Source organism: Peromyscus maniculatus, chromosome 9 (genome assembly GCF_049852395.1).
Source record: "Peromyscus maniculatus bairdii isolate BWxNUB_F1_BW_parent chromosome 9, HU_Pman_BW_mat_3.1, whole genome shotgun sequence".
Taxonomy (NCBI): domain Eukaryota; kingdom Metazoa; phylum Chordata; class Mammalia; order Rodentia; family Cricetidae; genus Peromyscus; species Peromyscus maniculatus.
This window is the reverse complement of record NC_134860.1, coordinates 36057702-36081466: the sequence shown is the minus strand read 5'-3', so window position 1 is coordinate 36081466 and position 23765 is coordinate 36057702. Positions and strand designations below refer to the sequence as shown.

The window sequence follows — 23765 nt, the reverse complement described above, 5'->3', positions numbered from 1 at the left end:
ATATATAGCACCATATATGCTAATTCAAATGGTTCTGTTAAGAGTTTGCTTTGAGTTGTAAGATTGAGAGAATTGTGACTATGTATAGCAATATTTATGTTAACCTGTTAATGGTAATGATGAAGCTAAGGGATTTTTTAAGTTTGTAGTCACCGAGTTTTGGTTTAGAAAGGGCTTGAGGCAGCTAAGACTGCTGTAGTCACCTTGGACCTAATTCAAAAGAGAAATGCCATCTATATCATCCTCTACTCCCATACTGGGAGGTGTAACAGCTATGGAGATTGCTGTAAGCCATTAATAGTTATTTTTTTATATATTAAGAAGGGGGGACCTGTGGGAGCCCGTTCCGGGGTTCCTCGTGGCTTTACCCAGCAGGTCCGAATAGAGGATGATCAGGACCACGGGCCTGAGTGCAGGTGTCTGAGATGGTCTGCACTTGGCTGTGCTGGGGGAGGAGGTCTTTTGCTCCACCCCTTGGCGTCTCTATAAAAACCCTGGACCAGAGACAGTCGGGGCCCGTTGGAATAGGTTCCAGGCCCTCTCGAGGCTATCCTTTATTTTCTATCTGTTTATCTCCACAATATTCTCTGCTATAAATCCTTCTATCTAGTATTTCCTGCTGCTCGCACTCAAGAAAACTCTGGGAAGCTGTGGGGGTGGTGGGTAAACGCCCCACAATTCCCTTTTTATGAAAAATAACACATCTTTATTTTTCCTTAAAGGCTCAAGAAGAGAGTAAGTACCGACTCCTGGAACCAGAGGTCACACTGGAGAACTCTGATCACAGAAACGCTTGAACTGTTGCTTCTGCCTCTGCTTCCACTTCCACATCTGTTGCTGTTGCTCCTGCTTCTGCTGTTTCTACTTCTCATGCTTCTGCTTCTGCTCCAGAGGCTCCAGCCTCTGCTGCAGCTGCTTCTGCTGAATGCGTTTACAGCCGCTGTTACTGCTGCTGTACCACAAGGTAAATAAACCACTCTACAAAGACACAGTGGGCGTGCTAACAGCTAGGATTCTGTTATTAAGGAGACAAGAGACAAGGATAAGTAAGACAATGACACATGTTGAAAATAGATAATCATTTTTGACTTACAAAACAAATTCTCTTTTGGGCTGACATTCATGGTGAACATATTTTACTGTGATAGGTTTATACTCAAGGCCATAGTCAGGCATTTCTCAGTATCACAAACATTTACATAGTTGGATCCCATTTCCACTTTCACGGAAAGCAGTGTTATATAAACACAATCATCACAGCTGGCAAATGTGAGAAAAACCCATTGCCTTGTCCTGCGGTTAGATGAATTCATCCACACAGAAGTCAGACTGCTGTTAACTCACCAAGAACCCACTTGCCTCCAGTTCTACTCACAGTGCCTGCCAGTGTCTCCTGACACAGATAGATCTGGCTCCAATTTCATCTCTGACTTGAACTTGGATTTTTCTGACCCTGTCCCTGCAGGCAAGTGACACTGAACACTCAGGCATCTTACTATTCTTGATTTTTTTTTTTTTGGTCTGGCTTTTCTTTTCTTTTTTTCAAAGTTTTTTTTTAAGACTTTTTAAAATTCATTTAACATACCAACCAGAGATCCCTGTCTCATCCCTCCTTCTGCTTCTCCCCCAGGTTCTCCCTGGACCCACCCTCCCCATTCTCTCCTTGCTCTTTATAGGGTTGCATGTATTGTTTATTTAATACATGCAACCCTATAAAGAGCATGCCAGTGAGCCTTTTGTGGGTTCTGCGTATGTTAATTGTGGATTAATCTACCTAATAAAATTAATAACCATAAGCTGGTAAAGGAAAGAGAATGAAAGGAGCTGGAAAAAAATCCTTTAGCAATCTGAGGTCCATAGTTTAAAAAGACCCGTTTCTGTGGTTATTAAAAGTACCAGTGATGAAGGACGTTATGTTACAAGCTGTTCCTGGTTGCAGCACCTATCTCCATCTCCATCCTCCTTTCTCTAGGTGGAAGAAATTCACATACAGAGAGGCTAAACTGCCAACCACATAACAGCATTTCATGAGTGTCCCTGCTGTCTCCTCCTTGGACTTCTGGCTTTTGCCCCCTTTTCCTCAGATCTGCACTCTGTCCCAGTAGCTGTGGTTATTGCAGTTCCTGAACCGAGACCTTAGTCTTCTTCTATAGCCTTTGAAGTTGCTCAGAAGGGCCTGTCACATGTCCTAGGAAGAGAAGGACAAAATCAAAATGACTTTTCCCTTCTAATTAGTTCTACTTATTTCTGAAGAAGGAAGTTTGTCAAAGATCTAGAAATATTGCTGAAGAAGCACAGAATTAGAGGGCAACCAAGAGGTCTTCACAGGGATGTGTGTGCATCAACCCTAGGGTTAATCTCTGGCCTAAGGTAACTAGTGGACATTGCCACTCATATCTAACATCCCCCAATACCTGGTAGTTAAGGTGCTTCTCTGGTCTGTCCTTTAATGAGCTTCTCCTGACCTTCAAAGAAGGACATAGCATAAGGTTGATATTCATCTCTAGAACTGTGATTTCAGATCCATTTCCCCATATCCCCAAATTTTAATAGTCAGGAAACCCATAGAACAGTACATTACATTGAAGTTAATGTTGCTTTATTTTATAGATGAGAAGAATTTAGAACAGCACTTCAGAGGGCAAGACACTACCCAGAGCCATTTTTTTTTTCTGAGACAGGGTTTCTCTGTGTATCTTTGCACCTTTCCTGGAACTCACTTGGTAGCCCAGGCTGGCCTCAAACTCACAGAGATCTGCCTGTCTCTACATCCCAAGTGCTGGGATTAAAGGCATGTGCCACCACCGCCAAGCCTCAGAGCCATTCGTTAACAAGGAGATGATGTTTGAGTCAATGGGTGTCTCTGTGTCTTTTTAAATCTGTGATAGGGAAACACATGTTGGGTTCAGGAAAAAACAGGATCTCCTGCTCTGGGACAGATATGCTGCTGTTGAGCATGTCATGAATTGCTTTCACATCTCACTGACAAATGCAAACCCCTGTGTCACATGGTGGTTTATTAGTATCTCCTTTACATTAATTGCCAAAGCACAGCAGTGCAAGTATTGATTTTAGACCACAGTTCCAGGTAATAATCCATTTTGGGGATATCAATGCAGGAACTCAGTCACATCACATCCACAGTCAAGAGCAGAGAGATAGAAATGCAGCCATGATGCCTGCTTGCCTCTGCATATGATCCAGCTTCTTCACTGTTACACAGTTCAGGTCCCAGCAATGAAGTGTTTCTGCACACTTTAGGGTGAGATCTCCATCTGATTAACAATCTATAAATCTCCAAAAGATGTGCTCAAAGACAACTTAATCTAAAGAATTCCTCATTGAGGCTCTCTCTTCCCAGGTGACTCTAGTTTGAGTAAGCATCAGAATAATTAAAAACTAACTCTCACACTGCCCCAGCATCATTGTTATGCTTTGTGGCTATAGGTAACATGAAAGAGAAAATTTTAAATGAGCTAGCAACATTGAACAACCTCAGTAGACATTTCAGCCATTTGGTGTCCTTCCTACAAACCCAAATAACTCTGATTTCTGTTTCTCTTGCTTGCTGTGTAGCCATTTTCTGTAAGCCCCTAGTGATTCCCTGAGCTATTCCAACAACCTGATACTAGAAGAACTAAAGATACACCACAGTGCTCACAGGTAAAAATCATTTGACCTGTTACTAAGTCTTGTGGAAGAAAGACATCAAATGAAAAATCACTGTTTCTGGTTGTAGACCAGCAAGGTAGATAGATATCCAGGGTGTTCAGGATCTTTCTCCCTCCTCCAGATTGATCAAATCCTTCCCAAATCCTGTATTGAGGTGATATTGTCCCCTGTGTAGACAAAGATGATAGTGCTGGTCAGAGGAGCAGGGTTATTACTCCAGAGGGGCAAAGCAAGGTAAAATGTGCAAGGAGTCAGTTCCCTGCTGAGCAGAATGTCAGCTAATGTTTTCTCAGGTCCAGACAGGAAGAGGTAGGGCTCCTTATATCAGAAAAAATTTTTCTTAAAGTCTTCTCAATGATGGAATGTTCCTCTGGTACCTCCTGAAATGAATTAGCCTCAGTGAGAGCTCTGTGAAATCTTTTGGTATAGGCCTTCCAAAGTGAGGTCTAGTATAGTGTTCATGACTATGAGTAGTCGTCAGATTTAAAGAAGTAGTGCCCGCTACCTGTCCTGGTCCCTTGCTTGGGTACTAATCATTTCATCCATCTCTTGATTAGTATCTGGTAATTTTTACTGTAATAGTAGTAATTTTACTAATCCTAGATACCATATTTGAGATCTCTCTTTATATTCCAGTAACCATTCCTGGGACTGGGTATAAAAGCTCACAAATGATCCTTAGCATTGCAAAACAACCTCATACTGCCTCCAATTATAGGTGTGCCTTTTATCCCTCTTATCAAAGACTAGATTTTACATTGAGAAGGTTAGAGTTAACATGTAATACTGTCAGGAAATAAAACAGCACCATTCTTGATTCAGTAATATAAGTGACCTTGTTTTCACGCCAAAATCTCACTGATCAGAAAGCATCTTGATGTCTCTTGCTCCAAGTTAAAGATAGGTTTACTCTCCATCTCACATTCATGGGTTTGTTGTCTACATTCAGTTGTTTCATTATTAGGTGGTCTCAGGGATGCTGTACTGGTCAGATCGAAAGCCATCTGTAGGACTTCATGAATTTCCTGGAAAATATAAACACATCCTTGCTTCAAGGTTAGATTATCAGGCCCTCTTCATTGTTTAATTTTTATATCTTTTGACTTAATATATTCTTAGGCTGTGTCTACTTTAAGGCAAAATGCTTTAAGAGAAGCAGAAAAGGATTATTCTTTAAAGTGGAAAAATTAATGGTTAACTTGGATAAATGTAGTATTTTGTGTAGATTTACCTTGGTTCCTAAATATTGCCCTTTTATTTTTGAAACTTGCCATTTAATTATTTGATGGTGTTTTACACTAGCTGGATCTTGTGGATAGTAAGGGATTTTATTAACATGATTAATATTCCATAAAGTATAAAATTCTTGAAGGTGTTGGCTAGTATAAGCAATACCATTTCCAGTTTTAAGTTGTAATGGGAGTCTGAGAAAGGACACCCATAAAGAGCTATTTGACAAAGTCAAGTTTTAGATAAGACACAACTGTATTTTTGTGGAGGTGCCAGTGGCCCATGCTAAACACAGGTTGTGCTCTGCAACTGACTGGCTAGAGAGAGGCATCATGCATGCCTGTAGCGATCCTATTCTGAGAATAGACATCTAGATACTTGATGGCTCAGAAAGAATAAGTTTAGATGAAAACTACCAAACACTCTAACTTCTACTAATTACATTTTTGTTTAACACATTTTGGCCTCCAAGGGAATAATAGCAACATGTGATTATTTTGTCTTGTTGGACACTATATTTATATTATCTAGTAGAAAACCCTTTTTTAATATTCACTCTTATTTTTAAACCCAGCTAAGCCTGTTTACATTGTTTTAACTTCTTATGATATACAAATATATAAATGTGAAAGAAGTAAGCTTTACTAATCACAAATACAAGGAATATGAGTGGTGTCCTGGCTTTCAATTTCTGAAAGACATACAGTTAAAATGTCTCCATTGTTTATGTTAAAGACAAGACAAAATTTCTTTTGCTAGCACTGTACACATTGGATGCGTGCATTATTGGACCAGGCATAAGCAGGGAAAGCTCCTACAGTCTCAGTAACAGACAGCTCATGGCACCAAGCCCTTGATTAAGCCTCCTGCCTGCAGCCTGAGTCAGGACCTCTTCTAGCTTTTCTCCTAGGCTAGATATTTGTTCTGTGTTCTCTGGAGAAAAATGAGTGAGCAGTTCACTATTACTGTCATGTTTTAATAGAATTGATTTTTATTACCTGTTTATTTACCTAATTACAAAGCAAGTTGCTTGAAATAAAGGAATAGTGAGAAGTTCCACTGAAACACATCATGAGGGTTATTTCTTTCAGTGTAAAGTCTTTCAGCAAGGTAAACTGTCTGTGTAAACAAACTTCATTCATTTTTAATCATTGCTTTTGGCCTAACCTTGAAAATATGAGCATCATTCTAACTGAAGCTTTTCCCTGTAAAATGAAATAGATTTGTAATTAGTATGACTACAAGCATAGTTTTAGAACACTTTAAAGAATTTTATTATTTATATGGTGATCTTCATTAACTGGTATGACCTAATTGTCTTTAACAGTTTACAAAGAGTTGAAAGCTTTTTATATGAATAGGATTTTACAATTTTTTCCCTGTTGAGTTTGAGTTTTAAAAATTTGGATTGAAGATTTAACTTACGATCCCTTAGTCTTAAATATAAAACGTAAATAAATACAGTTCATAGAATTGAATTTTATTTTATATTTTGCTCTTTCAGGGTGTACCATTATAGAATATCACAGTTTCTTATATGACTCAGTTTATGCAGAGAGATTAAAGCTGAACAAAGTTGGGAAAGACAAAGATCCTAGATATAATATCTTCAAGTGCATTTCTGCTAGCCCAAATACACCTTAGGTATTTAAGAGCTTTTTTTTTTATCAAATATACCATATTTATCAGTCACATATTTGTTTCTTATTTAAATTTTTCCAGAATCCTGGTATTCAAAGTTAGCAATACATAAGTGGTTAGATAACATCTTTTGAGTCAGGTTCATCTATCCTGAGTAGATTTATATTTCCTTAAGGATATCTCATGATATTAATTTCCATCTTTCTCCAAAATATTTTGAGGAACTGTGACTGCCTATTTAGTCTATAAAGGAGATATAATAATAACCAAAGGGAAGAGTAGGAATTATAACTTTCATATTTGCTGCCTATATATAGATTTTTAAAGTGATAAACTTTGATTACAAGTTTAGCTGATTTTTGTTATACATTAAACAAATTGTAACCATGCCCCAGGAATTTACAAATCCAAAGTTAAAGAAATTATATGTCTTAATATACTATTTTTTGAGGTAGGGGGCAAAGAAATTAAGCAATAAAATGTGTTAGAGTACAAAGTAGATAGAGCTTAGAGATTTTCATCTCTTCATTACACTTTTTTAAAATTTATCACACTTTTGTAACAATTCCTTTCTATCAGGTTAAGCCAGTTTCCACTTTTAGTTTAACTCTATCCTTTATGTGCAAATATATACATGAAGTGAGTTAAAAATAACTTATGACTGAGCAATGTCTAATAAAAACTGATGGAATATAGTAAGATTTTACTGTTGAGCTGTACAGTCAGGGGAAAGTACTATCCATTTTGAGGAGTGTGAAGAATTTGTGTATAAAATATATGCTCCTGGTCTTTTGAAGAACTATCTGTAAAATCACTAAGAGCAAACTCTACAGGACTTTTAGATATAATTTTGTGACATACCCATTGAGTATTTTCAAAACCCTTAAAAGTTGATGTACTGGGTAGTGATTATCTATAGGTCCTGAGTAACATGATAATGCAATCTGCAAGTGGTCATCAAATTATTTGTTTGTTTGTTTTTCAAGACAGGCTTTCCCTGTGTAGGTTTACATCTTTCTTGGAACGCACTTGGTAGCCCAGGCTGGCCTCGAACGCACAGAGATCCACCAGCATCTGCCTCCCAAGTGCTGGGATTAAAGGCATGTGCCACCACTGCCTGTTATCAACTTAAATTAAATAAGCTGCATATTATCTGCTGGCAGTTATTTCTGTAGGTTCCATACCAGGAAGTTGTTTAAAAAGTATCCTTTCCATTATCAGTAAGTCTATCATTTCTTGATAATAAGGAGATGCAGGTACTTGTGGAGAATCATATCCCACATCAATGTCTATAATACTGTTACCTTCTGGACATATACATTCAGTAGGAGATGAAACCTCACTTTCTTTCCCACATGGAAGTACTGAGGCATTTCCAAACCATCAGAAATCAATCTCTGGCTATGGAATAAAAGGGTGCTGAAAGATTTCTCTTGAGTCCCAGGAGAGATTCCTAGAATGGGAAACCTGACTTCCTGTGAGTTATGAAGACATCTGATTAGCAGGGAGGCAATGTCAGTTCCCCCATGACATCAGGGGGTCTCATGCCTAGACATTCTATTGTATCCTGGAGACCTTAGAATGTTTGCTGATGTCACCTGTGTTGTAGCAACACCAACTGCCTTTGGACAGTTGGTTCAGTGCCCTTACAGTTCAGCCATGAACATGTTGGCACGACTCAGGCGCCTATTGGGTAGAGAGAATGGAGAGGGAAGAGAGAGCAGAGAGAGGCAGGCACAAGCTGGCCTTCAGCCTCCATGTAAAAGATCAAGAAGGAAATGGTCCAGAAGATGGTACAGTAAGTTCTGGGCAGGAAATTGGGATCTTCTTCCTGCAGGACATAGGCTTGAGCAGAATCTTCCAGTGATGGGATACAGGAGATAGGAGTCTCTGGGAACCAACTGGACTTCCCTGCTTGTCATGGCTCCTGAAATTCAAAGATTCCAGAAGATTAATTTGTCTGTCCCAGAAGTCAGGAGCAAGTAAGGCCAAAGCTGTTGTGCTGGGAGCTCTTGCCTTTCCATCCTACAGGAGGGCAGGGGTTGAGAGGGTACAAAAGAGCCAGTATTAGGGTAGGAGGTGGTGTGCCCTGCAAAAGGCATGTCATCAATGTACTTCAACCTCTGTGGCTTCATTTGTTTACTGCCCACCAGCCCTGTGTATCTGCTGTTATCACTGTGGAATCTTGTTGAGGATGGTGACCATGTTCTGCCCCTGTGTGGCTTCTCCATTTTTGCCATGTGCCTAGAGTGACCTGTCAGGATAGTTATGCATCTTTAATGACCTGAGTGCTTGTGGACTGTGTCAATTTTATCTTGGCTTTAAAGCCCAAACTAGTGAACTGCAGCCAAGTTGAATGCAGAATCCAGGGCTGTTAATAAGCCTGAGGAAGCTCTCTCCTTAGTTACCTGAAGCATGTACTAAAGGAGCAGATGAAGTTAGCTGGCTGAGACACCTATCTCCTGTCAGAGAGATGAAAGACCTGAGATGCCCAGCGACGGCATCTCAATCCAGGGCAAACTTCTTTGTGGTGTCACTGAATCGCTTGCTTACATCCTTTCTCAAACATCTTCTTAGGTCTCAGGGTGACCTGTTCATGTCCTGTCACAATGCAAGTTCACTTGTGTTCATCTACCCACAGGGGCCTCCAAGGAACCACCACCCACTCCAACCCACCTCACAAAGAGGCAAGTGAAGCAGAAGGTGGAGAGTCTGACCATTCAGCTCCGGGAGATGACCGCCCAAAGGAATGATCTGAGAGATCGGCTCATCTTAGTAACCGAAGGATCCTTGGACAAGAGGTACTTACTGTTTCAAAGTCCATGGTGACTGTCTTGGTTCTACAATATCACCCTTAGTTTATTTTTTCTAAGAAATGGGCTTCTGAGAGGTTGGGTGCACCTTCACGGTGTCCCTTTGCCCAACACCATTTCTCTAAATGCTTCCCTGAAGCAAAACCTGACATATGGGCAGGAGTGAGATGGGGATATTAGACTGTTCTGCTTCCTCCAAATGAAAACCAGAGCCTGTGGCCTGAATCACATAACTCAGGGATTGAGGCAGTAATGTGTGAGTTCCCAACATACATTTGGAGAGATCCTGTCAAGTGGTGGTGGCTAGTGTAAGAATGCTGTCATTTTTTAACTTGCCTGGCAAGACATTGTGTGCTAGATGCTTCTAGTAGTGTTGTGGCTGCATCGTGACACCCCCCCCATCAAGACCACCACAGAGCTGATAACTGATGCAAAACACACTGGGGTTTATTGATAACAAAGAAACCCATGCTTAGACTGCGTCCAACTGGTGAAGGAGGACAGACCTGAGATCTCAGGGTGAGGGGTTTTTAAAGAGAAAAACCACAAACAGGGTGGTACAAGCCTTGGTGTCATATGATTAGCTGAAGGTGTGTAACCTTTGAATTTACTGGTTGGGGGTTACAGTTATCATTTGGAGGCATCTTGGACAAGTCCCAGGCTTTGTCCTTGAGCTGCCATGGGGGATGGCTGGCCTTGCATGTACTGACAGTGGGGGCTGGCGCAGTGGCCCAGGCTCTGTCCTTGAGCTGCCATGGAGGCTGGTGGGCCTCACTCATTCACACTGACCCATACACATAGCTCTAAGTTGGTGAGAGGTGCCAGACATTAAACAACTGGCTGACCCTTGAGTATTCAGAGTACGTGCAGAAAGGTAGCTACTGCAAGGACTATGTCTTTTGTTCATGGCCCTGCCAGAGACTGCTTGTTCAAGTCTCAGGAAACTGAAACTGAGGCCTGATCTCTGAGAGAAGACTGAGCAGCCTGTTATGGCATCTGCTAGGTCTTTTCAGTAGCAGCTGGAGGGGCCTGGTTCCACATCTTAATATGTGGTAGCAAGGCCTGTTACTGATGTCTGCTGCTCTTGGTCCTCTCTGAGATGACACAATCGCATGTATTAATTTGGCATCTCAATGAGAGCATTCTATCACTTTTCCCTCTCTCAGCTTCTCTCTCTCACTCTCTCTCTCTCTCTCTTTATGTCTCCCTGTCTCTCCCTCTCCTCCATCTTTCTGTATCTATGTGTTTGTGTGTTTGTGCATATGTGTCCCTCTTCACCCTGCAATCAATGCTCTATGATTGAGCATGAAGTGTTGCTTGTCTCAGTATCTAGGTGTTGTCTACATGGTGTACTGGGAGCCCTATTTTGAGCAGTATAGCACTTTGCCAGTGTGTTCACCTTGGTGCCAACTAGAATGCCCTGGAGGTATTTAAGAAGCTGTAATAATATTGAGTCCCATCCTAAGAAATATTCATGATATGATTTTAACCTCCATATCAGTATAAGCACCCTGGAATGAGAATCTCTTATTTGAGGACAGCAGAAACATCACAGTTTCTGGTGGACCCAGACCTGTGATAGACTCGTGGGAACTCCATACCAAGCTGGCTGTGCAGGACTCCTGAGGGAGCTCATTCAGTCCCAGCTGCATCCCTCTTAACATCCTGCCTCTGCTGGCCTGGGACCAGAAGAGCAAGTGTCATAAGCAGCCTGAGGTCCAAGTACATAGGAGCCAGGCTGTGGCATTTCATTAATTCCAGTAATATAGAACACACACTGAATTCATGTGATCCTTGAGGCCTATATTCATGGAATTCTTTGCATCTGGGTCCAGGCCCTACCACAGGCCAAATCCTTTCTATGAAAAGCTCAAGATGCAACATCAGCAGGTCATGTCAGACCTGCAGAATTTTGAGAATGAGAATATGGAGGCCGCACAGAAGCTCAGAGAGCTGACCAAGGAGAAAGTCTTCCTTTGGTAAGTGTTTGTCTTGGTAGGGACCCCAACTGTTGTACAATTGCTAACTGTGAACTCTGAACTTTGTCTCTGGACTGCAGGGTCTGCAGATGTGCTTCTAGTTTTTCTGCTTCTTAGCCAAGATCATTAGTAAACAGCCTTTGGACTTAGGCCTCTTTACTCTGTTTTGCTGAGGGTTAAAGAGACTGTTAGCTCCTCTAGCACCATATTGCCATACTCAGTAGACTCCATATCAGTGGTTATCAACCTTCCTAATGCTGTGACACTTCAATACATTCCTTCATTGTTTTGATGACTCCAAACCATAAAATTATATTGTAGTTATGTCTTAAATTTATTGTGCTACTGTTATGAATTTTAATGTAAATGTCTACATAGGATATCTATTAATGTCCCTTGTGAAAGGCTCCTAGATCCCAAAGGGTTCACACCCCACATTCTGAGAAGCACTGGTTAGGTAGAAGAGCAATTGGCATCATGAGAGGGTTGTCTGGCAGGGGCTGACTGCTATGGGATCCACGCACCCTCTGGGTCTCCTACTTCCCCAAGTGTACTTGCACATTGCCTGCTGGTGTTTCCTCATGACAGTGGACTGATTAGGACAGGTGGGGTATTCCTCTTGTTTATGGAAGTGCATGAATTTCTGTTATTTTGGAGGATTTTGAGAAAGAGTTTGATTCTTGTAGGAAATACCTGTTCTCTACTTTTGGCCTTGAGTGCCACTCTCATTGAGGTTGAAGGTTCTTGTTTACATCTTCCTGTGAACCTGGGGTAGGGCTGGGTTGTTGAGGCATGGAGTCTTGGGTGAACAGAGGCAGCTGGCAAGTTCTTACTATTTGGAGTGTATTTCCAGTGATCTGGAGAGCCGGCTCCTGATGGAGCAGAGTCAGCAGATGAAGAAGTTGGACATGCTGAGGCTAGAGAAGGAGAAATTACTGGAGGAATGGGCCCTGCTCAAGCACCACTTGGGTGAATTGAAAGTGCCCAGTAAGGACCAAGAAGAGACCAGTGACCTCCAGAACGAGGAACAGCAGGTAGGGACAGGCAGCTGGGTCAAAGTTAGGTCCAGCACCATTTACTTATGTAACCTTAACCAGTCTACCCATCCAGACACCTGTGCTTTTTCTCATCACTTTCCTCATCCATACACCCATTCATCCACCCACTTTATGACATTAAATTGTTCATTCTGTGTCTGTGCATTAGTATTTCTGGGAAGTGAGCGTCCTCTGAGAATCTAGGTCATTGGCATGCAATTCCTGATGCTCTGCTTGAAGCTGTAGTCAAAAGGGGGAAATAGGTCAATCACTCATCACACAGCTACCTGTCATTGTGATGGAAGGATTGCTATACACAGACTTGAGTTCAAGAGTAAAAAATTCTCTAACCACCTCCACACAGACTGACCAAGTAGAGTATGCTCCCCTAGACCATTTTAGTTCCCAAGGAATGAAAGCTGAGTTTTGGGACTTTTCATAAAGGCCGCTGTGCTTATTCTAAAGATACCTGCTCCTCTATCACTTGGTTGTTTTTGTCTCACTTCTTTCTCTCTGTCTGTCTGTCTGTCTGTCTGTCTGTCTGTGGTGTGTGTGTGTGTGTGTGTGTGTGTGTGTGTGTGTGTGTGTGTGTGTATTGCATGTGGATGACAGCTAGAGGAGACCACTGGGTTTCTCTCTTTGTCAGTCTCTGTCTTATGAACTTGAAGCAGGCTTTCTTATGTCCCCATGAGCTTGAAATTTGGTGAGACTGACTGATCAGCAGGCTCTTGGGGTCCTCTGTGTGCTTGCACTTTTGTGAGAATGTATTAACTATACTATACTCAAGCCTCCACTAAAGACACAATCTTCTAATGAACAGGAGCAGCAAAGAATGGAGGAGAGACTCCAGAGCTTGCTGAAGCAGAGGGAGCTGGTCTCACAGCAATTGCACTTGGCAATAAAGCTGCAGCATCATTTGACTGTCTCCCAGATGAGGTAGGAACCGAGGCTGAAGTTGGGGTATGGATCCAATTGGGTCCCCTATGCTAGGGCTCTCAATCCTTTGTGGGCTTTTGCTTATCAGCAAGACTCCCCACTCCAAGCAAGAGTAGTCCAACTCAGAACTCAGTGTATTATGCTGGTCCCGTCAATAAGAACTTTTATCCAGCAAACAGTATGTTTGATACTTCTTGTATCTGTAGACTTGTGCCCCATGCCTCCCTTCGGATATCTCTGGTATGTTCTGAGCAGGATTTCCTTGAACTCACAGAGCTCTACCTGCTTATGCCTCACAAGTGATGGGATTTAAAGGTGTGTGTCACCATATCTGAAATTACATCTTTATTCAGGAATATCACCTGTAGGGATGAGATTCACACCCTTGTCACTATTTTATGTAACACTTATTGTCTTCATTGTTTGAAGATTTCCCATGTAAAGTGTACTGGGGATATAATAAGTTTAGTCTTTGGCAGGATGAACCCAAGCAGATGTCTCTGCTGAGGATTGTTCAGAACCTTCACAGAGTGTTGTGTAACAGCCTCCTCTAGAGTACCAGGAGGTAGATACACAGGTGTAGGCCTAAGGATAACACAGCTGTTTTTGTTTATTGCCAGAGACCATGTAGTGACAATATTCACAGACACATGACTCAAGAAATGCTGCTCTAGTATGACAGGCTCCATCTTGCATATTACCTGGGTTTAAGGTGCCTTCTAAGCGGGAGGCCTGATCATTTCACATGACCTTATTCAGCTGTCTAGTTTGCAAAGTTGTATTAAGTTTATGTATAAAAATGAGATGGTCTTTTTTAAATTAATTTTTATTCATTTTTCATACTAAACATAGATCCCCCTTTCTTCCCTCCTCCCACTCTCCACCCAACTTCTCCTCCCACCCTTCATCCCCTCGTCCAACAAGATAAGTTCTCCCATGGTGGCACAGCTAAGCCTGGTACATTCTGTTGAGGCAGGACCAAGCCCCTCCCCATTTTGTCAAGCAAGAGCAAGGTGTTCAACCTTAGGTAATGGGATCCAAAAAGACAGCTCATGCACCAGTATAGATCCTGATCACACTTCCAGGGGCCCCTCAAACAGACCTAGCTATACGACTGTCTCCCATATGTAGAGGGTCTAAACCAGTCCCATGCAGGTTCCACAGCTGTCGATCTAAATTTCCCAAGTTCCTTTGAGCTTGGTTCAGTTGTTTCTGTAGATTTCCCCATCAAGGTCTTTACGATGCTTGCTCATGTAATCCCCTTTTTAAAAAAAAGAATAGAAGGAAAACAACTTGAAATTTTAGGTTTTCTATTTCAACCTGTGACAGCCTTATACAATATGGTGAGAAAAATAAAATATCAATTAAAAATCAGGAATAGTGACAGGTGTGTGTGTGATGGTGAATGTCTTTAATTCAAGCCCTTTGGGAGCACAGGCAGGAAATCTGTGGCCTTTTGTAGCTATCCTAGAACATGTATCAAGCAAGCCAGAGATGCATATTATAACTCTGCCTAGAAAGAAATAAACAGAAATTGGAGAAGGAAAAAAATGAGGTGGTTGTTAAGAAACTCATCATGAACAATCTTTGCATCTCCACTGTGCTGTTATGTATGAATTTAATATGGTATTCCTTTTGTTTAAAATGATGTCCTTAGACTGTAGGAAAATGTCCTGTTCTTTCTCATAGAGCACAGTACATAAAGTACTCAGATCAACATCTGGTACTTGTTAAGGGCAATAAATAATTCAAGGCCCAGCTATTGTGTGACACTTATTCCTTAGGGGTACAAACAATGACTGCTGCCAAAGATCATTGTTGACTCTCCAGCACAATTGAGTTCTTCTGATATCACAGACTGACAGGTGACATGGTGGATCCCCACCAGGACTCTGTGCTTACTAACTTCCTCCTCTAGGTCAGAAAAACTACATGATCTGGAACAGTCCACAGCTCAGGATGAGAGCCTCCTGCCCACAGAGCTGCTGCAGCAGGAGCACTAAGTGTCATAAGCAAGTGAGCCACCATGACAATCCATCCCCAGCAACATGGCATTTGTGGGGTGGAGTTCTTCCTTAATTCCAGTTTCCTCTGTGAATAAGCCCTGAATTTGTCTAACCAGAAAACCAGCAAGGCTGTTGTTGGATCTGATTGCCTTTTCTTCTCTCACAGCACCCTTTATGAGAACTGAGGAGGCTGAAGGAATCCATAGTCAACCGGAACCCCTGACATTCTTCACTCTAGCATCAAGGCCTCCTCAGAACAAGACATGTACTACAGGTTTTCAAATCACCAGTGAGGCAAATATCATCTGCCCTACATGTGGTCCCTCTATAATCTGATCCATGTGTCTGTTGATTCACTAGTTATGGAGTAAAGAAACCATCAAGAAGATTACTGAGTTTCAAAAAAAAAAAAACACCAAGAATTATGCAGAAAAAATTGACATCTACCAGCAAGTGTTCCCTGTGAGAGCCACAACAACATGGAGAGAGAATATGTTTCTGCTCGTAATTACTCTGAAATTTTATTGCTACAAACTTTTGTGAGCTGACTGAGTCCTCGGCCCTTCATATGTGGAGGGAGATATGTCAACAGAGACTGTGTTGATGTCATGCTGCATCCAGACAGACCACAAAAAGGATGCATCATATTCTCACTCTAGTCCAGTCCTGAGCTATTCAATGTCGTGCACATGTGTTGGTGAAGTGAATTGTTCTGAGAAATGATTTAGGAAGGATGCCACCATGACCTTTTATGTCTTGAAGAGCAGATACTCCCATGTTCTTTTTTGTCTTGAATCAGCACACAGACGCATGTTAGCTGACAGAATCATATAGTGGCCAACATAGCATAAGATCAACTTTGGCAATGGCCTAACCTAAGAGCCCAAAAGTGGCATGACTAGACTTGTCTTGAAGAGATTATATCAATTCAGGGTTGTCTTCCAACTTGTGTCCAAAGCCAGCCAAGGGGTGTAGGACAGTGCACTGCATGATGAGAATGCTTCTTAGTGTAAATAGTTTTGGTTTGTTTTTGGGTTTGCATGAATTTATCTTGTGTTCTTTGTTGTGTTTTGCTGGTTTGTTACTGTTTGCTTCTTTTCTTTCTTGATTTTATATATTGCTAAGGCTATACACTGGATATACTAAGTGCCCTTTTAAGCCCCTATTCAATCAAATCTCTGTAATTTCACGAATAAAAAAGTAACTTCCAACTCTTCATTTTTTTAAAAAAAAATTTTATTCAATTTACATACCAAGCACAGGTCCACCTCCCATCCCTCCTCCCTCTCCCTCCCACCTTCCCCGCTACCCTTCCATCCCTCCTCCAACAGGGTAAGTTCTTCCATGCGGAACAGCTAACCCTGGTACATTCTCTTCATTCTGAAAGTAGCTTTGTAGTCAGGTGTGGTGTCACAGGTGTTGCAACGAAGGACAGAATACACAGAGACCATAAACATGGATATGTAGCATGTTAAAATCTGTGGTTTGGATGATGGACTGGAAAATGACCAAGCAGGTAAACATAATGCAGACAAGCCTAGAGACATGCAATTGTACCCCTGATACCCACCTTACTGATGGAGAGAATAAAATGTGCCACAAATTGTTCTCTGAATGGTATGTAGTTGGGGGTGCCAGGTCTTGGCCTACTGAAGCTGAGACAACTGGCTTCCCTTTCCTCATTTGTGCTAGAATCTCTCCAACTGATGCACACATTTAAATATATTATTATGTGTTTCATTTGAGTGATTTGGGACTTTTTCTTATTTTATCTTGGCTACACAAATCATAGAAATAAAGAAGGCCAATAGCAAAACATCATGAGAGAAACAGATTAAGAGAATGTGGTCATCTCAAGTTTGTAGATTTGCTAAGACCTTTGTTACTCTCCAAATGCCCCAACACATCTTCTATAGATGCTTGGCTAACAATGATTTATTGTGTCCTTATTTTCTCCAAGAACCCATACATTGTGGCAAATGCAAGACAGTCTCTACACTTGTCCATGCCAAACTGGAGCTGACTGACTCCTCAAATGAGGATAACGTGTTCTGAATGTTTCAAAATTGGTCCAGGTCCTTCTGTTGTCATCCACATTCCTCTTAGCTGTGAGCAGTCTATACACCACCCAGAGCCAAGGCATCCACAGAATCAGCATTTCTGAGTATGACCTTGGGATGAACATGGTGAGAGTAGAGAACCAATGGCTGCAACTTGTCCATTGACCAACATCCATGCTCTGCATATGTGTACAAACACGTATATAAGTATACAGATGAGTAAATGTAATAAAAGTTTTTGAGGACAGAATTCCATACCAGGCAGCTCTCAAACTTGTCTTTTCAAGTGACACAGACATTTATGGCGAAATCATGAAGGAAAACCATGTTTTCCTTGAGATTTTTAAACAAATGTTCGATGAAAGAAGGTGAGGCTGCCAGAATGATGCTAGGGAGAGGACCACAAAGGCTTTGGGGGTTGTAGAAGATTTCTTTCATACAGAAGAAGACTTGGATCTTTGCATGACAACAGACACACACATACATCTCTGATTTTTTCTAAATGGACAGAGACCCTCAGTGAGGAAACACTGAGAATGTTCAATGTTGTGACAGTAGAGGGGAGACAATGTCCTTCCTCCTTCATTCCGTGCTGTCTCTGTTGTATTCCACGACCATTTAGCACTTACTGCATTCTATTTGTATATTGTTAGCTGTTAACAATCTCTTTTTCTACCCATAATTCGTTCATTCAGCTGACATTTATCAAAGGTTATTAAAATGTCAGCAGGCACAAAGGAGTAACACTGAAGGGAACATCCAATAAATATGAGCTACCAGGCATGGTGGTGTGGTGACATGCCACTGATTCCAGCACCAGAGAAGTAGTCACAGAATGATCAGGAGTCTGAGGCAAGCTTGGGCTACAAGAGAGCCTCCCTAAGACAATAATATAAATAAACGTGAAGAACAGCCTGTCTTCACTGTGGAGAGAGAGCCCATGTAGCAGTATGTGGAAACATAGCCTAACTTGGCCCTGTGTGCTCTCTGGTTCTGTCTCCCAGAACAGGTAGCAGTTGGGGAGCTGAAGCCTCTTATTTGATAGACCAGCCTGGATTTCATGCAGAAGGCAGAACCCTCCCTAGCCACCCAGCAGAGCCAAGGCCTTGGAGACTTCCTTGCTGGGCTTCTGGACATGAAAGCCTTAGGTATAAGTCAGGGATGTTCTCCTAGCTTACATGCAGTCATAAGCATCTTAGATACTTCCTAGAGGGGATTCATGGGGTCCTGTCTCACTGGAGTCTTACTGATAAATTGAACAGTGTGCAGAGAGGGCTTATTATACTATTGGCCTGGCCAAAGTGTCTAGGCTAAAGCCCAGGTATCTGCATGTCACCAAGACCAACTTTGGCAGTGGTTATCAAGCTTGCTAATGTTGTGACAGTCTCAGGTACACATCACTCCAGAGAGAGAGAAGTTGCCTGCATGAATAAAGGAACCTTAGAGATCAGGTTCAGTTCACAATCCTTGAAACCAGAGAAATCAAATGACATGGGATGATAGCACTCTTTTCCCAAGCAACTGCTGTTAGATTGTTGTTGGAAAGTTCTCTCTCTCTCTCTCTCTCTCTCTCTCTCTCTCTCTCTCTCTCTCTTTCTCTCTCTCTCTCTCTGCCTGCTCTGAGCCCTCTTGCTTCTCCTCATAGGGATAACCCGAGACAGTCAGAATTTCTCATAAACAATACGAGCTTGTTTTTCTTTCCAATCAGTAGAGAGGAGTACCAGGATCAAGACTCTTTCCTTGGTGACCTCTGGAGAAGCCCACCTGTAGCATCAAAGGGACAGACAAGGAAATCCACCCTGTGCCTGAAACCAGAGCCTGTGAAAGAAACAGTGGGAGGAGGAAGGGGAGGGGGCTCTGTGATTGGCATGTAAAATGAATAGAAAACTTCTTTAAAAAGCCCACTCATGCATGAGAGATGGATTCGGACCCTAATGTCAGGGGACCCCCCCAAGCAGATCAAGCTACACAACTGTCTCACCATGCAGAGGGCCTAGTCCATTCTGATACAGGCTCCACAGCCATTGATCCAACTTTCATGAGTTCCTACTAGTTTGGTTTGATCGTCTCTGCATGTTTCCCCATCATGGTCCTGATGCACTTGCTCCTATAATTCCTCTTCTCTCTCTCTGACTGGATTTCTGGAGCTCTGCCTGGTGTTTGGCTGTGGATCTCTGCATATGCTTCCATCAGTCATTGGAGAGAATCTCTGTAATGACAGTTAGGGTGTTCACCGGTCTGATCACTGGGGTAAGCCAGTTCAGTTCAGGCACCCTCTCCACTATTTCTAGTAGTCCAAGCTGGGGTCATCCTTGGGGATTCCTGGCAACTTCCCTAGCACCGGGTTTTTCTCTATCCCCATGATATCTCCTCTATCATGGTATCTCTTGTGCATTCTTGAGGCAGGAGTAAGGGCTTGGACTTGCATCTACTGGATGCGCCTCCATATGGGAGGCCTTGCCTTCTTGTGGGGGGCAAGTGAAGGGTGGGTTGGGTGGAGGAAAATGGAGTGTCAGGAGGAGAGAAGAGAGGGAATCTTTGATTGGTGTGTAAAATGAATGAAAAGATTTTAATAAAATAAAGAAAATTTCTTTAAAAAAGAAAGTAAAAAGAAACACATCCTGATCCTGAAACCCAAACCAGTGAGAGAAACACTTTAACCCTGAAACAAAAACCAAAGAAACACACTCTGACCCTGAAACCACAGCCAAAGAATCACACTTTGGCCCTGGAATCAGAGGCAGTAAATGAAATACACCCTGACCCTGAAACTACAGGCAAAGAACTGAAAAAAAAGGACCAATAAAAGAAATGCACTTTGGCCCTAAAACCAGAGCCAACTCTGCCCCTGACCAACTAAATTAACCAAGCCCTGATCAAGAAAACCTACCAATCCCTGGGCAGAAATTCTTCCTGGAAAAACTCCTCCCCTAAGATACCCCACATAAGCCTCTCTGCCTGTTCAGTTATCAGTTGTCCTTCTCCACCCTGGCAGAGTCAGCCTCTATCCTGATTCCTCCTTCCCAAATAAATCTCTTCTTTTCAAGATTTTGGGTGAAGATCTTCTTTAACAGGTGAGGGGCAGAGTCTCTTCTGGGATATTCTCTTAGGGGAACTGAGCAGCAGAAGAAATAGATACTTCTGCTAGGAAGTCCCTTCAAGGAAGGAGCATAAGTAGCAATTTTTTGCCAGCTCCTGAGCAGATTGCTACATTTCTGCAGTGGTTTCTCCTTTGCAGAGTGAAGCAGAAGTAACATCTTGGGTCTGAGCTGAGAAGAAATGGGTATCTCTGCTGAGACATTCCCTTAGTGGAGGAGAGCAGAAGAAATGGGTATCTATGCTGAGACATTCCCTTAGTGGAGGAGAGCAGAAGAAATGGATACCTCTGCTGGGACTTTCCCTTAGTGGGGGAGAGCAGAAGAAATGGATACCTCTGCTGGGCGCTCCCTTAAAGGGGGTAGAATAGGGCTCAGCTGTAATGGCTCTCTCTCAGAAAAGAGAAGGATTGCTACAACCTGCAGGGAGACCATCCCCCACCAGATTCCAGCTTCAGGTATAGCCTGACTTCCCAACAAATCAGAATACCTTTCCCTCCAGTGCTGTAGGTATCCAGGATACCTCCCTTCACTGCTTCAGGTATGGTCTGACTTCCCAAAAAGTCAGGTTACTTTTCCCTCTGGAGCTGTAACACTTGCACCACCTTCAACAGCAAACATGTTACCTGCCTGGAGGTCAGGATCCATGCAGAAATGAAAAGGAAAGTAACCAGACCTCCTGAGTGCTCAAAGTAAGAGGAAGGATGTTATATGGCCACTGAACTGTGATTAGAGTGTACAGGAGTGGGGGTGGGAAGTATCAGGTGGCTCCCAAAAAAGCAAATGCATTTTTCTCCTACAATAATTAAATTCAACATTATCATTCTATTTTATAGATAAGACAACTGAGCCATCCAGATATACATAGAAGCTTGCATTTTAGACAGGGATATTGATGTGGTTCAAATAAGAAGGATAGTAGGACAGGCCCATAGGGACTAGGAAATTGGCTCAAAGCAGTTGCCAAGACATGCACATAATGTACTTCCTTATGAGCCATCCTGGAGTCTGCCTGAGAGCCTAGCAACTGGTGATTTCAGAGTTCCTGGTCACTGTCAGAGTTCCTGATCATATGGAGTCTCACCCAGGCCCTAGCAACAGGCACTGTCAGAGTTCCTGAAAATGTTCAGCCATGGAGGGACAACCATGTAATGCCACTAGATTGGGACACAGACTGGTTGCTGGGAGGAGGGCACATAAGGCCTTCTCTCTTTTTTATTAAAGGAGTCTGATGTCTCCCTTCCATTGACTCCCAGTGTCTGTATCATTGACACAGCTTCTCACCCCCTCCTTCAAGGGAACACTTAGGATCCAGCAACAGATTCCCCATAAGCTCATATACCTGAATGCTTAGTCATCAGGGAGAGGCATCACTTGAGAAGGATTATCATGTGTGGCCTTGTTGGAGGAAGTGTGTCACTAGGGGATGGGCTTTGAGGTTTCAGAAGCCAGGGGTAGTCCAGTTCTCTCTTGGCAGATCAGGACGTAGCTCTCAGCTACTGCTGCAACAGCATTGGTGCCACCATGACGGCAATGGAGTAAATCTCTGAATCCGTAAGCAAGCCCACAATTAAATCCTTTCTTTTATTGGGGTTGACTTGGTCATGATGTCTCTTCACAGCAGAATATAGGGACTTAAAAGGCACCTTTACAAAATCTTCTAGCCAAAATTTCTTTGCTTGAGTCCATAGGGAAGAGGAATGCAGCTGCTATCTTGTACCTCAGATGTGGAAGTTCCTAATCCAGCATAATTATTGGTGTTGTGGCAAGCCCCCACCTGCCACCACTTTCAGGGGATCAGAGAGAGTTTGCAAACCATCCTAAAGTTGGACCTTCATTGAACTGGACCAGTAGTTCATTCTTCAGTGACCTGTTACTTATGGGGAGGTGCCGGGGGATTGGGATTATAGCTGTGCTCCTTAGTACCATTTTTAGTAACTTAATGCTGTGCTGGAGAAGACACAGCCTTGTCTGATGCTCATTATCTACCTGAAAGGAATCACTGAGCCTCAGTAAACCTCAGAGAGAACAGTGGATGGGAGTGCCTAGCAGCCCCAGAAGCCTTCCTTCATCCCATCTCATTTCAGCTCACTGAGGGGGACCAGGATCTGGTTGAACCCAGTGCTCCATCTGTGTCTAGCTGGGGACACATTCTCATCCTTCCACTTGACCATGGAGAAGCTCTTGGAAAAGGCACATTGGCTTCAGGGAGGTGAGGACTGTACCATGTGACATTAGCAATTCCTTCCTTGGACAATCTCTTGTATGCTGGAGAGTTCTGTCATCATCTGGTTATGAGATGTCACCAGTGTTGTGGAGACACCCATGACCCTTAGGGCATTTGTCCAGTGCCTATAAGACTCAACCAAAGACATGTTATTGAAAAGACTGAGCAGGCTACTAGAGAGACAGAATGGAGAGCACAGGGAGACCAGAGACACAGAAGGAAGCTGGCATTTGGTCTCATATAAAACAGCAAGAAATAGATGTTCCAGGGGAATGCATAGTGATTACGGGGCAGGAGATAGGGAGCTTTTTGGAGGAGTTGGACTTGACCTGAGCCTCCCTTCTGGGAAGTAATGAGCCTATCATTCTCTGAGTCCCTAAAGGGCAGACCCAGAGTTAGGGATTTCTGATGTTTAGTTTGGCAGAGAGTCAGGAGTTGACAGCCTGCTCTGCTGGAGGTATTCTGCTTTCCCTCTGAGTGAGGAAGGAATCAGGGGAACTATTTTACTATCATCACTGCTCTTCATCCCCACTCCATTTCTTTAGGAATTGTTGTACTAAAAATAGGGAGAGGAAACTGCCCTGGCAAAGCTTGAGGTTTTCACACTTCACATCACAACCACTAGCAAGGTAGGAGTCCCCAGGCATTGCTGTTTGCCAGTGAGTCCTAAGGTTACTGAGATCCCTGCTGTATGAGTGGCACACAGATCTCCAGTGTAGCCTGAGAGCTTTTAGAGGTAGTGCATTAGGACAGAGACTGTCCCCTTCCTGACTTCCCTGGGTGTCCTCAGCTGTAAGTGAGGAAGGATAGGTGGATCGGATGACCAAGTTTTGTCCTGCATGAATTTTCCATCAATATGAAGGTCTGAAGCATCCAGGAAGTGATTGGCACCCCTGCACTCCCTGAGTGCTTGTGGATAGTACCAGATTTCTTCTGGCTCTGACAATAGAAGACTGAAGGCCCTGAAACCAAGTTGCATCCTGTGCAACTGTGAATAAGCTCAAGGAAGTAGTAGTCTCTTGGATCACCTTGTGCAGGGAGGCAAAGAAACCAGCTGACTTCTGAGACA

General features: G+C 42.7%; 1 protein-coding gene and 1 long non-coding RNA gene across 4 annotated transcripts in view; one reads left to right on the top strand and one right to left on the bottom strand.

Moving 5' to 3' along the window:
• The window catches only part of LOC121832237 (disks large homolog 5-like), a 189739-nt gene extending 173153 nt beyond the window's left edge, over positions 1–16586 (top strand). For 2 of the 3 annotated variants that reach the window (XM_076544595.1, XM_076544597.1), the window contains 7 exons: positions 723–964; positions 9185–9344; positions 11192–11335; positions 12189–12369; positions 13193–13308; positions 15227–15324; positions 15481–16586. In XM_076544595.1, the coding sequence (XP_076400710.1) occupies positions 723–964; positions 9185–9344; positions 11192–11335; positions 12189–12369; positions 13193–13308; positions 15227–15311 (928 nt within the window). In that variant the 3' untranslated portion in view covers positions 15312–15324; positions 15481–16586. The remainder of the gene's footprint in view (positions 1–722; positions 965–9184; positions 9345–11191; positions 11336–12188; positions 12370–13192; positions 13309–15226; positions 15325–15480) is intronic. The other variant, XM_076544596.1, reaches the window with a different exon arrangement.
• On the bottom strand, positions 690–2731 carry LOC143267309 (uncharacterized). Its single transcript, XR_013042306.1, has 3 exons — positions 2415–2731; positions 1897–2188; positions 690–1015 (listed from the first exon to the last, which is right to left on the bottom strand). It is a non-coding gene; the product is annotated as an uncharacterized LOC143267309 (long non-coding RNA).
• Positions 16587–23765: the final 7179 nt, after the last annotated feature.